Below are 13,950 nucleotides of genomic sequence, written 5' to 3' on the forward strand. Positions count from 1 at the left end.
TTAAATAGAAGTGGTGATGGCAGGACATCCTGGTGTCATTCTTGATCTCTAGGGGAAACACTTCCAATAAGTCATTCTTAAATATGATGACTAGTGCAGGCTTTGATGATCATCTTCACCAGAATAAGGTCTTGTTTTTGTTTTCCATGAACTGGCATTGAGTCTTATGAAGTGATGTAACTATCTATTGAGATGATCATATGATTTCTGAGTATTTTTATATGTAAAATATTCTGTTCACCATCTTGATATTGTAAAGATAAGGCATCTAACACTGTATAGTGACATGTGTAATACAATTTGGGGCATGCCAGCTTTATTACCATTTAAAAATATATCTAAAATGTTTCAAAATTTCAGTTTTGATTAAATGCATAATAAAGCATGTGTCGCTGCTTCATAGAAGCTTTGAACAGCTAAGTTCCAGTGTTGAGATTCCAGCTGAGATGTGTATTATTCCTTTTTAGGAAAGCAGGCTGCCTTAGATCCATTCATACTGTTGAACCTTCTGCCAAACTCAACTGACAAGTATTACATTTACAATGGCTCATTGACATCTCCTCCCTGCACAGACACAGTTGACTGGATTGTTTTTAAAGATACAGTTAGCATCTCCGAAAACCAGGTAATCTTAGAAATTCAAACAAATCAAGTAATTCAAAGCCGTTTAAAAAACGTTATGTTCAAACTTTGCTATAAAATATCTGTTTTAAAGCATTTACCAATGCCTTTGAAGCAGATATGTGAAATTATTTGATCTTTTTTTCAGTTGGCTGTTTTTTGTGAAGTTCTTACAATGCAACAATCTGGTTATGTCATGCTGATGGACTACTTACAAAACAATTTTCGAGAGCAACAGTACAAGTTCTCTAGACAGGTGTTTTCCTCATACACTGGAAAGGAAGAGATTCACGAAGCAGGTATGTATTTAAATATAATCTTCTACAACTGTCATAGATGCAATGTTATAGGAGGTAATTTTGGTAAAATGACAAATATAGAGGGGTTGGAGTTTTAGAAATGTTTTAATTATTAATTTTGTAGCTTTAGGTAAGCTGTCTAATTTTCTGACTATCAGATACCACATCTATAAAATGGCAATTAAAAAATCTATTCTTCCCGTAAGAATGGCCCCATTTTACAGATGAGAAAAACTGAGATTTGTTTGTGGTTTTTTTTTTTTTTTTTTTGTGATGGAGTCTCGCTCTATCGCCCAGGCTGGGGTGCAGTGGCACGATCTCGGCTCACTGCAAGCTCCGCCTCCCAGGTTCACGCCATTCTCCTGCCTCAACCTCCCGAGTAGCTGAGACTACAGGCGCCTGCCACCACGCCCGGCTAATTTTTTGTATTTTTAGTAGAGACGAGGTTTCACCGTGTTACCCAGGATGGTCTCGATCTCCTGACCTTGTGATCCACCCGCCTCGGCCTCCCAAAGTGCTGGGATTACAGGCGTGAGCCACTGCGCTCGGCTGAAAAACTGAGATTTAATAAGGAAAATATTTTCCCAGAATACACAGTAATAAGTAGCAAAGCAAAATTCACACTTATGAGTTCACTTTCTGGTATTTGCCTGGGCTAAGAGGTATGAGAAAGAAATGAATAAGAGGCTGAGGTGTTCAGAGCTTGGGAGATCGTTTCTGGTTGGGATGATCAGGAAACCTTCCTGGAAGAACCGCCTTTGAACTGAGTCTTGACACAGTATTTGGGTTTTAAAGTGCTCATCTTGGTGTTGGCACCCCCCAAGAAGGAGCCTGGCACCTAATCAGTACTGAAAATAAATGCACTGAGGTATTAATGAATAAGAAGTGAATCTTCTTGCCAGTTTCCTTCTTTGGAGGAAAAGAAATTTGCTCTTGTGAGGTACAGCCAAGGGAAATGACACCAGAGGGGTCTCTGGAGTGCCTTCTGTTTTTTTTGAAGCTGACACAGTAGTTAAAAGCATTTTTAAATGTCCAGAGAACACAATCAGATACATCTGCTGAAATTTTCCTTTTCAGTTTTTACTGAGGTTGTCACTTGTTCATTAAAGAAGTCGTTGAAGTGACCTTTGCACTAGGGACTTCTAACCTTTCCAAGTAGATGGACCTCTTTGATATCAGTCCTGCAATGAATTCAATGATTTTTTTTGCCACATAGAATATTAATTTAATAATCATCTGCTTTTGAAGATTAGGCATTAAAACAACAAGCTTTTATTGTTTTAATGTGATATTTCCAAGAATCGTTTATCCTTTAACAAAAAAATAAAACTCAAGACAGCAGTGATGAATAGCTATATTTACTGTGACACCAAATTTTAAATTAAAGTGCCCCAAAGTGAGGAAATTTAATTATATTCCTATCAGTACTAAATACTATAGCATACTGTCCAGTAAAAAGTAGACAATCGGTTAGAAAAAAGAAAGTGAATTTAATCATCCCCTCTTCTTAAATATAATAGACCAAATTATAAATTAAATAAATATGGTTTTTTTTGGTCACATAGTTTTATCAGTTCTATTTTATTAAAACCCTTCACTGGCTCTGCATCACTTTTGGAATAAAATTCAAACTGTTTGTTGTTGCACGATAGGCTCTGTGTAGGTTTACCAGTCTTAGTGCTTAAGCCTCCCCAACTAGCATCCTTACATTGAACTACATGAAGTCTCCTGAAGATGAAGACTACATTCTTCCAGGTTGCATTTATACATTTGGCTTCCCCATTGATGGCATGTTCGTCTCCACTGTCTTAATTTCCCTGCCTCCTCATTCTTCAAGACTCAAGTTGAGCATTGCATCCACTGGGAGGCCATCTCTGACTCTACTTCTGTCCACCTAAGTCTGGCCCTGGCAATGGCCACAGGACTGCGCACTCAAGGAAACACTATACCCATAGATTGTAGATGGTGCTCCTCTGAATGTTGTACGATGTGCTCAGCTTCTCCAGACTTCATAGCAGTTGCCATATTTTGGTAATTGTCTATTTACTTATTTGTCTCTGCCAGCAATCTCTGAACCCTATAATGGAAGTAAATAAGTCTTTTATCTCTTTATCTCCATGGCCAAACTAAAGTAAAGCTCTCATTCACTAAATATTCACTGCATGGCTGAAAGACTCCATTTCCACATAATAAAAACATAGCAAGTTATGCTTGATGGGTGCTTCCTGCACTGTTTAATGTGTAAACCTGTGTATAATTCTGATTTAATGTAGAACATTGCTTTCACAGTTAAGTGTTAAAGGTCCAAAGTAATAATCCATAATAACAAAAACAGTAATAGCTACTGTGTGTTGTGTGACTCTACCAGGCATTGAAACCAGACAATATTTGACTTAGACCTAACATCACTCTTATGAAGGTGGCCTCATTGTCTTCATTTTACAGTTTGGGAAGCTGATATTAAGTGGTTTGCCCAAGTTTACACAACTAGAAAGGAATGGAGTCAGTATTTGAACCTAACTCTCCCTGAATCTAAAGCTTTGCAAAGTTCTATCCACTGTACTTTACTTTTATACTGGAACATAATTTCTGCTTACATAGAAAACTGATGACTTTAAAGACATGAAACTTCAAAAAAATAGTAATGGATTTTGAGTGTTTTGTTTATCCTAAGGTCAAACACAGAAACAACACTTTCTAAACTACTTGGTGTTTTGGGTTCTATAAATATAGAATAGGACCTATAAAGTAAGGAAAGTAATTTTCTTGAATGGAGCTTATGGGAATCGATTTTATTCCCTTAGACCATGTGTGTATATTGTCACAGAATTTTACATCCCTGCTGCAACACTATTATGACTGCCGTAGTAATAATAAGTTATTTATCACCTGTTTGTGTGTGGTTTGGTTCCAAAATAAATGGCAGAACTAACTAGAAAAACAATAACTCAAAACAGACTCATTTAAATTGAAGGGACTTAAATATGCAATACTTAAGGAAAAACTAGAAAGCTTTACAATAAAAATGCACATCTACATGCTGTTTTTGTTGTGTACTTATCCTATATGTGTGCCTTCCCCAGCTTCCTCAAGAAAATCCAGTCACACCAACTACTTTGTTATGTTTGTATTTTTGACTAAATATTTATGGAGTGATGGGGAGAGGCTACAAAACTCAGCATTTCATCAAAATATCTGCCTACAGCTTAGACAATATTACTTAAAAAGTATTATTCCCTTATATTGTATATCCTTAGGATAAATAAAAGTGCTGAAAAGTCATTCCCAGTTTTTATTAAAGTTTTGTGTCTTTATGGCCATCAGTTTTTGTTCTAAAATTATGTTAGCAGAAACACATCTCTTCTGCAGTCTCCCTTGCTGGGCCTTAGAGTCTTTGCCTTCAGATTGTTTGACCCTCTTGTTTTGTCAGTTCCCCTCACAGAGTCTCAGCTGCTACCCTCATCGCACCCAAGTCTTCACGTCTTCACGTCTTCCTAAGGCAGGAAAATTAGCTTTGTCCCAGATCCTTCAAACTTGCCTACCCATGCTCATCCTAATGAGCTCAGCAATCTAAAAAGGCCCTTTTTGGTAGAATGATTTATTTTCTTTTGGGTGTATACCCAGTAATAGTGTTGCTGGGTCAAATGGTCAAATGGTAGCTCTGTTTTAAGTTCTTTGAGAAATCTCCAGACTGCTTTCCACAATGGCTGGACTAATTTATATTCCCACCAACAGTGTATAAGCATTCCCTTTTCTCTGCAGCCTCACCAGATACAATGTTTGTTGGCTTTTTAATAGTAGCCATTCTGAATGGTGTGAGATGGTATCTCATTGTGGTTTTGATTTGTATTTCTCTGATGATTAGTGATGGTGAGTATTTTTTCATATGTTTCTTAGCACTTGTATGCTTTCTTCTGAGAAGTGACATATGCACTTATATGTTCATTGCTGTGCTAGTCACAATAGCAAGATATGGAATCAACCCGTGTGCTCAGTGGTAGATTAAAGAAAATGTAGTACATATACACCATGGAATACTACACAGTCATAAAAACATGAAATCATGCTTTTTTGCAGCAAGATGGATGGAACTGGAGGTCATAATCCTAAGTGAACTAATGCAGGGACAGAAAACTAAATACCTCATGTTCTAACTTATAAGTGGGAGTTAAACATTAATCACACATAGACATAAACGTGGGAACAGTAGACACTGTGGTCTATGAGAGAGTGGAGAGGTGGGTGAATTAAAAACTCTACCTATCAATATAATGCTCACTACCTGAGTGATGGGATTTGTACTCTAAACCTCAGCATCTTTTAGTATTCTCATGTAACAAACCTGCGTATGTACCCCTGTATCTAAAATAAAAGTTGAAGTAAAAATAAATAAATAAATAAGTAAATATTTTTAGAAAGGGGCCCTTCATTTGCCAAAACATATCCCCTTCTAGGGGGGATCAGAGATGATAACAGAACTTTTTTTTCTAGTTACATAGACTAATATGCACATTTATGATTTTAAAGTTTCAGTCATTGTCAAAATATATCATTTTGAGATAACAGTGAAATAGAAAAGTCAGGTCATGTTAGTTGGATGAGTCTCATTCACACAGTTACATATTCAGTCAATTCTTTTTTGGCTTTAATATGAACCACTGTCAAATAATTAATATGCCCTTATGCAGCATAGGGACTTCCTGATTACCCAAAACTGAATGTGATTCCTCTTTCTTCTGAACCGTCGTAATTCCTGACCTGCAATTGTGGCACTTTGCCTCTCTTGCCTTGCTTCAGGGGTGTTTATGTACATACCTTATTTTCTTGGTAGATCCCTGTCTAATTGATCTCAGTATTACCTGTAACATCTGAAAAAGCACCTGGCAGGTAGTAAGAGCTCTCTGACTCCTTGATGAATGGTGAATAAGTGAATGAATTAAAACATTGGCCAAAGCTTACTTATGTCTAAGCCTCTGGGGTTAAAAAGAGCATATGTATTATTGGCAACAAACACAGAAGGAATGACTGGCTTTAGATTTCCAGACAGGTTGGAGCCAAGTTCTTCTTGCTGAACATCCTTTAATTAATGAAAAATTTACAAAGCCTTCAGAAGAATACAGTACAGTAGTATTAGCTGTGTGTACAGTTCATGTTCAAAATTAAAGATCATTCCAGGAAAAGAAAGATTCTAATTTTAAAAAGGTAGTATCAGTATTATGATAGAATTGTTAAGAAATAGTTTCCTCTGTGACTGAAAAAAATACCTAGATAATTTACATTCTTCATTTTGACTCTGTTAATCCTCTGTAAAATTATCGTACTTAACAATAATGAACACCTAGCATATCAAGATTTATTAGGTAATAATTTTTATAGATGCCCATTATATAACAGTCTGCATTTACTGAAATCATTATAAAGAAGTGAGCTACTTGATTTTATTTTTGCAGTGAAAAAAGAGGAGACATGAATCTGATTAGACTCTTAGCAATTAGTTGTTTCTTTCTTCACAAACTAGGACTTGCTTTTTTCATCATGAGTCTTTGCATTCAGTGAGCATTTATTATCATTTGTCTTGTGCATAGAAATACTGTGTTCTTATGAAAGTTTTTTTCTCAATGGATATACTATCTCCTTTAGAACTGAATTTGAGAATAAGAATTGAGGATTGTATTTATATTCAGTTTTGATCTCTATTAAATTCAATCTGAAAATAAATTTTTACTGCATGAACTTATACAACGTAGAAAATATAGATAAGGACACAGAAAAAAATACAAATACCCTGTAATTACACTACCCAGAGATAACTATTATGAAGATTTTGGTAAAGATCCATCCAAGTCTTTCTCTGAAAATTTTTAAAAATGTTATTATATTTCACAAAAAAATGAGACTATACCACATGTCTGTTTACTGATTTTTTTTTACTTCATATTATACCTTTAATATATCATTCTTAATTTTTATGTTGTATTCCATCATATAGTTACAACTATATATTAAACCTTAATCAGTTCCTCAATTTTGTACATTCAGTTCACATATTTTTTGTCATTATAAATATCTAATATCCTCATTTTGACCAGGAGGAGAAGTAAAAGCTAGCATAAAAATTGTCAAAATCTTGCTCTCAATAAATGCATTGTAGGAAAATGTATTTTTAGAAATACATTATAAATAATTGCAAAAACCACGTGAGATTCATATATTCATATAAACTCTGTAAGCTTAAGGACCAGGCCCTACTCATTTTTTGCATTCTCAGCAGGCACTCAATAGATTATTTGTGAATTAATGAATATTTTATCAGAACTTCAAACCTCTGTATTTCCATTTGTATGGAGAGCTGCCATTTATTAGGAAGGCATTTCTTTTTGGCATCATGGAATGGACACTGGCTCTTCTAAGGATCACAGAATTTAATACAACCATCTGGTCTTGAAAGAGTTAGTGAAAACTGTCTTTTTTTTTCTTTTTTGACAGAGTCTCTCTTTGTCACCCAGGCTTGAGCACAGTGGCTGTTATCTCTGCTTACTGCAGCCTCTACCTCCTGGGTTCGAACGATTCTCCTGCCTCAGCCTCCCTAGTAGATACCTAGTAGTATCTAAAGTGAATATGTAATCATTCAGAAGTACAAAACAGGGATAGATCTTTTCCAATTACATTCAACATTTGTGTAAATGTTTACATCAGTTGTATTAGGATCTGCTACTGCCCGAGGAGAAGTCACAACCTCGTTGGTTACCTTCTGGGTCTGTAAGTCATTCAGCTTTTCTCCCAGTAGTCATTGTCTTACTACTTTTAAAAATGAAGGTCATAAACTTCAAATAAGGAAGTGGTGTACTTATTAGCATGTATTTATGAAGCACTTTTGTCATGAACTGTTATACTGTACAGAACTTCAAATTAGTGGGAAATAACTGAGTGAGACCTAGTGTAGTCTCGGGTAATTATGACATTTTCTCTGCCACTAGCTAAGAATCACCTCCCTGCCATTTCGTATCAATCCGCATTTTACTCGTAATACCTGAAGCTAAGACTGCGCCTTCTCCCTCAGGGCAGACTGTGCTTCTTCCAAGGCAGGCTAGAGAGCAACAGAAGTGGAAGGAATCTCCTATCTCCCCTTGGTCATCTGCATCAACTTTCTTGATGAACAAAGATTTGTCACAGCCAAGGAATGCATTTGTATATCTCTGTCTCTGTTTTTTTCTTTTTTTCTTCATTTTTTCCTCATGTCACTCAGTGCTTTGCGTACTAATATTTTGGCACTGGTTCCACAGATCATGTCCATTCCTACGTAGTAGGTGTTCACTCTTCATTTAAGTAATGACAGGATGAATGATAAAGCACAGGACTTTGTGTCAGCTAAAAGCTTAAGAAGCTTATACCATTTTTAGTAGGAAATGTGTATAAATTTGAAAAGAATTTCCTAATTTGGCCTAAATGGCAGAATTTTTTGTAAGTTTTTTATACATTCCTCTATCAGTGGAGTGCAGAATTTAGAATCTAAAACCACTCGTTACATCTGAGAGCTTACTGAATCTAAGTGTTTGAAAGCTATCACAGGAATGGTCATCTAAAGGCTCAGACACTACCTTCTTCTTCTGTATGTCTAGAGTGCCTAGAATCAAGCAGATGAGAGTGGAATGTTAAAAATAAGTTTTTAAAGCAAGAACACATATAGCTCCCTGATAAAGGAGACTACATTCTCATTCTTTATAGTGAGGATTCTTTGCTCACTGTTCATGTATGGTACAGTGCCATTTACTTGTACTCTGTGTGACTTGACATGGGCCCCAGACTCACAGCCAGAAGCCTGCAATAACCAGCAATTAGGTTCTTCTTCTCAGCCAGTGTCTCCTGAAGAATCAGTAACTATGAGCCAGATCACATGTAGATGTGGAAAGGAATCAGTATGTGAAATGTAGTCCTGAGGGAGGGAATGAAGCTTCAACAGTTTCGAACTTCTCATGATCAGGAAAATTATATTTTTGTTACTATTTTACTCTATAGCAGCTTGTATTTGATGTCTGAGTACATATTCATCTGGAAAAACGTTACTGATTTTCAATCCAGAAAACGTACTTTACAGAGTACATATGCTTCTAATAAGATAATTGGGCTGGCCCAGTGCGGTGGCTCACGCCTGTAATCCCAGCACTTTGGGAGGCCGAGGCGGGAGGATCATGAGTTCAGGAGATTGAGACCATCCTGGCTAATATGGTGAAACCCCATCTCTACTAAAAATACAAAAAACTTTAGCTGGGTGTGGTGGCGGGCTCCTATAATCCCAGCTACTCGGGAGGCTGAGGCAGGAGAATGGCATGAACCCGGGAGGAGGAGCTTGCAGTGAGCCAAGATTGTCACTGCACTCCAGCCTGGAAGACAGAGCAAGACTCTGTCTAAAATAATAATAATAATAATAAAATTTTAAAAAGATAATTGAGCTGATTTCAATAGGAAATATATGCAAAACCTGGAAAATTTAGTGTCTATTAATCTCTTCTTCTATGTTCATTCCATGGTTTGAACACCAAATAGTGTATATGGAATTAACTAAATTGTTATTTGAAAGATTCAGTTCTATCTTATAGAAAGGAAACCCTTTGGCAAGATCATAAACTACATATAGAAATATAGGCTTTTCTGTTAATAACATTCTAAAGTATGTATGTTTTTTTCACCATATGATCCTGTGACTCCACATCTAAAAAAAAAAGATTTACCTAAAGCTTGATAACATGCAACTGTATTTTTGATTATCAATAAACACAAGTATTTAAAAAATACATTTCTAATTAAAATATAAACTCAAACTATTAAACAAATAACTAACAAACTCTTACAAGAAGTGAAAACCTATGGGCAAGAAAATATAACTTTCTTTTTGGAGCTCTACTTTATATTAATGTTGCTTCATAAATTTTGACACATCTACTGATTGCTACTATTAAGGCGAGACAAACATAGACATCCAACCAAAGTAGTTTCTGCTATTTAGGCAGTAGTCCTTTGGATATTTTGCAATGAATCCTTTTTTTTTTTTCTCAAGAGACTGTTATGCTTTGTATATATGCATAAAATTAATGCATTTCAAAACAGTTTCATCTTGAAGAGTATAGTTCACTTTAAATCATTCCCATTCTGTAAAAAAGTGGGATTGCTTTTTCGAGGACAAAAATCTACAAATGATATTGTCCAGAGTAACTGCCAACTTCTCTGAAAGTGAACTTGGGATTCATTAGAAGCAAGAAGGAGGTTGTTGCTCCAATGATATAAACGTGAATAGCTCACTTGAGACAATTTGAAGGTCTTCTGCCATCTGCTGGACATTAGTAGAAGTCTCACTCAGTAGAGTAACATCATGTAGTATAGACCTAAATTAAAATACATTCTCATTCTGAATTAGTGTTTTTTGATAATGAAATAATTTTTCTTTTATTTCTAAAGGAACACCCCAACCTAAGCCCTCCCTAAACAAAAAATAACATCAAAGGTTTGAAGTGAAAAATAATTTCTAACTGATATAAAGCTATTCACGTATTTAAAAGGTATATATATATTCATATTTTTTAAATCATTTCTGTACCACTGCTAGCATACTGTACATATGGTACATATGCTATACCACTGCTAGCATATTGTACATATGCTAAAATTGTGACTACTAAATATATGTAAAATTTGTTTCCATTTATAAGACCAATTGTTAGTTGTGGGTGCCCTCCTGTGTTCAGGAGGTGAACTGCAAACTAGCAGAGAGAAGGCATTTTGGTCACAATCGGTGGCAGCTGTTAACATATTTTTGAGTCCTTGTAGTTTTTGTATCAGTGATGACTGATTTACCTAAGTCTACCACATGCTGTCATCGAGTGGCTTTGTAACTTCAGGTATCACCTGAAAACAAAGACCAGATTCTGTAAGTATATTAATTAATATTCAGCCTGAGAGATCTTTCTCTCCTTCTACTTTGCAAATCTGTCTGGCCTGTGAAGAGATATCTATTACTCTGCTTCATTAGTAAAATACCATAAAATGTTATAGTTTTTCTTCTCCAAATTAGTCCAAACTATCACATTAGAAATGCATTTTGGAAAGTACCAGGGCACTCTCTGATGGGACTAAATTTGGGGCTTGATTCCCAGCATGGACCTGAATTCATTTTAATAAGTCTCTGAATGATTTTCATAATACTGTTTTTTCAGATGAAACAAACAAGTCTTTTAATTCCCTAAAATTATTTTCTTAATTTACTTATGATAACAAAATGGGATTTTTGTCAGCACATCTGGAAAATACTGAAATGGCAATTTTAGGTTTTCTTTGGTTGGGAATTTTTAATTAGTTCAAGGATTCTTTAAGAACAAAATGTTCCAATAATAGTATGTCTTTCATAACTGAAATTATCCACACCCTGAACTGAACAGATTTTCAGGTACCAAACAAGAGAAATTAAGTCACCATGAACTTGCAGATATTCTTTGTTCATTTATTTCTAAGAATGAATCTGTATGCCAAAGATGTTCAAAACAATGTTCTAGGCAATATAGAACTACAGAGCTATAGTTCTTATGTTTATAATCCACTAGAGGAGTCAAGATTCGTTCAGGAAAAAATAATATGGAAGTATGCAAACGATGCAGTAATAATGATAAAATAGATGATTGACAGTGACAGAGATCACTTCAGTAGAGATTAGTGTGTGTAATGAAGGAGGTAGCATTTGACCAAGACCTTTCCAAAATGGAAAGCTGGGATTTGAACAGGTAGAGTTAAGAGGGGAGGAAAGAGTGTTTTAGATATAGGAAATGGAATAAGCAAAATCTCCACAGTGGAAAAGTGTAACTTTGTACTTTATGTTGAAATAAAACACAATAAAATTTTTATAGAATATGTTTTATTTATTCAAGTCCTCAAGGCTAAGTTCTATCAACAGCTGTACTTTTTTTCTCTCTGAAGTTTGTAGTTCAGAACCAGAAAATGTTCAGGCTGACCCAGAGAATTATACCAGCCTTCTTGTTACATGGGAAAGGCCTCGAGTTGTTTATGATACCATGATTGAGAAGTTTGCAGTTTTGTACCAGCAGTTGGACGGAGAGGACCAAACCAAGCATGAATTTTTGACAGATGGCTATCAAGACTTGGTAACTATATGATCAGTTGTTTTACATATGGTAACATTATAATTTAATTTCCAAGGTAAGAACTTACAAATGGTTATATGTTATTTTCTTCCATTACTTTTAGACTTTATGTAAAGGTGGGGTGGGGTGAGTATTTTTAAATTAAAAAAATTTTTAAATTAGAAGCTATACTAAATTATGTCAAAAGTTATATTTAATTAAATGGATAACATAACTTTACCAACAATAACATTATAGAGTAGATACATATGACTTATGAACTGGAGATCATTTAGTATGGCCTTTCTTAAGATTGCAGTTGTAGAATAGGGCCAGAATCTCAGTGCCCTGATACATTTTATATTGTGTCTTCCATTATGCTATATCAGCACAGGAAGAGTAGAGTAGGGGACATACAAGTCCTGTTTGTTGTACCAAAAAATTTTCAGATAACAGCTGGGAAGTCATGATTGGGTCAGAACTTTGGGGATGTAAGACCAAATTTCTTACAAAAAGATCCACCCCTGCCTCCCTCCACCAGCGCGTGCAAATAAGTACAGATTCCTTTTGTGGCCTGAACATGTCAGTATTAAACTTTGCTCTGGTAGGGAAATGTTGGCCATAGATTAGGGTGTAGTTGACAAACCTTCATCTGGATGTCGGTCCAGAAAGTCCCCACTGCAGGTTCAAGGACACTGGACTCTGCCTCAGGCACCTAGAGTCCTAGAGTCTTACAAGTCCTGGGAAGCTGCATTTAAATAAAAACTCATTGTTAATTGTGTTTCATATCATGTGGACAAAATGGATAAAATTTTAGTAATCTTTTAATTCAGTCGCCTAGAATATGGAGACACAATGATCTGTGAAATAAATGATAATATGTTTATTTCATAATTATGTGAAGAAGATAATTATATTACTGTTCTTGCATATATATTGTCAAGAAAAAGACATAACTTAGTTGTTCACTTCTTCACATTGCTCCTTATTTGCACATGCTCCCCATTTATTTGTCTAAAATATTAATTTTTAGTTTGTGGTACTCATTTATGAATTTGATGAGTTCTGGCTAAAAATGAAACTTCCTAAAACTAAATCTGATTTTTAAAAAGAAAAAAAAAAAGCCTAGTTTTCCAGTTCTTCATAATTCACAAATACCACAAGTTTAACTAAGCAACATTACATAAACTTTTCCTTAGGTTAATAAAATAGAAGTATTTTCCATGGACCAGTGAGAAAAAGTTTTCTAGGAAAGATACCTAGTGTGTTAGTAGTCCTATGAGAATAACATTTGTATAATTACTAACATCTTTCTTTTAGGGTGCTATTCTCAATAATTTGCTACCCAATATGAGTTATGTACTTCAAATAGTAGCCATATGCACTAATGGCTTATATGGAAAATACAGCGACCAACTGATTGTCGACATGCCTACTGATAATCCTGGTAAGTACCGCCAGATACATCTATATATTAGCTCAATAAATGAGGTTAGTTTAATTACTGTATGCATTGATGCTTTCTCTCTAACTTTATATTCTTTTAGCCAAAAGGCAAAGTGATTTTCTCTTAAGTCTGGATTGCCAGTTAATTTTTTGAGGCATGGGACCTATTTCTCATTCAGCAGGTCTGGTGCAGGACAATAACTAAATTTATCCTTAGTATTGGAGTTTACCATTTGTAAAATAAGAACGACTAAACATATTTATAATATTGTAATGATCATTAAATGAAAATTATTATGTAAATGTTGAGACTGTTATTTTGGATAATTAAGAGTTGGTTTAATTTGTATTTATTTCCTTTTTTCAGCCCCCAAAGCATTATGTAGTAAGTATATACATGATCCTAAGGCCATGTGAGGTACTTTCAAATATCTATACAATGTGAGGTACTTTCAAGT

General features: G+C 35.1%; 1 protein-coding gene across 4 annotated transcripts in view; it reads left to right on the plus strand.

The window, feature by feature from the left end:
• The window catches only part of PTPRZ1 (protein tyrosine phosphatase receptor type Z1), a 192,381-nt gene that overhangs the window by 113,597 nt on the left and 64,834 nt on the right, over positions 1–13,950 (plus strand). For all 4 annotated transcript variants that reach the window (XM_005550625.4, XM_005550626.4, XM_005550627.4 and 1 more), the window contains exons 7-10: positions 468–625; positions 770–920; positions 11,883–12,067; positions 13,367–13,493. In XM_005550625.4, the coding sequence (XP_005550682.3) occupies positions 468–625; positions 770–920; positions 11,883–12,067; positions 13,367–13,493 (621 nt within the window). The remainder of the gene's footprint in view (positions 1–467; positions 626–769; positions 921–11,882; positions 12,068–13,366; positions 13,494–13,950) is intronic.

This window comes from Macaca fascicularis, chromosome 3, assembly GCF_037993035.2.
Source record: "Macaca fascicularis isolate 582-1 chromosome 3, T2T-MFA8v1.1".
NCBI classification, from domain to species: Eukaryota; Metazoa; Chordata; class Mammalia; order Primates; family Cercopithecidae; genus Macaca; species Macaca fascicularis.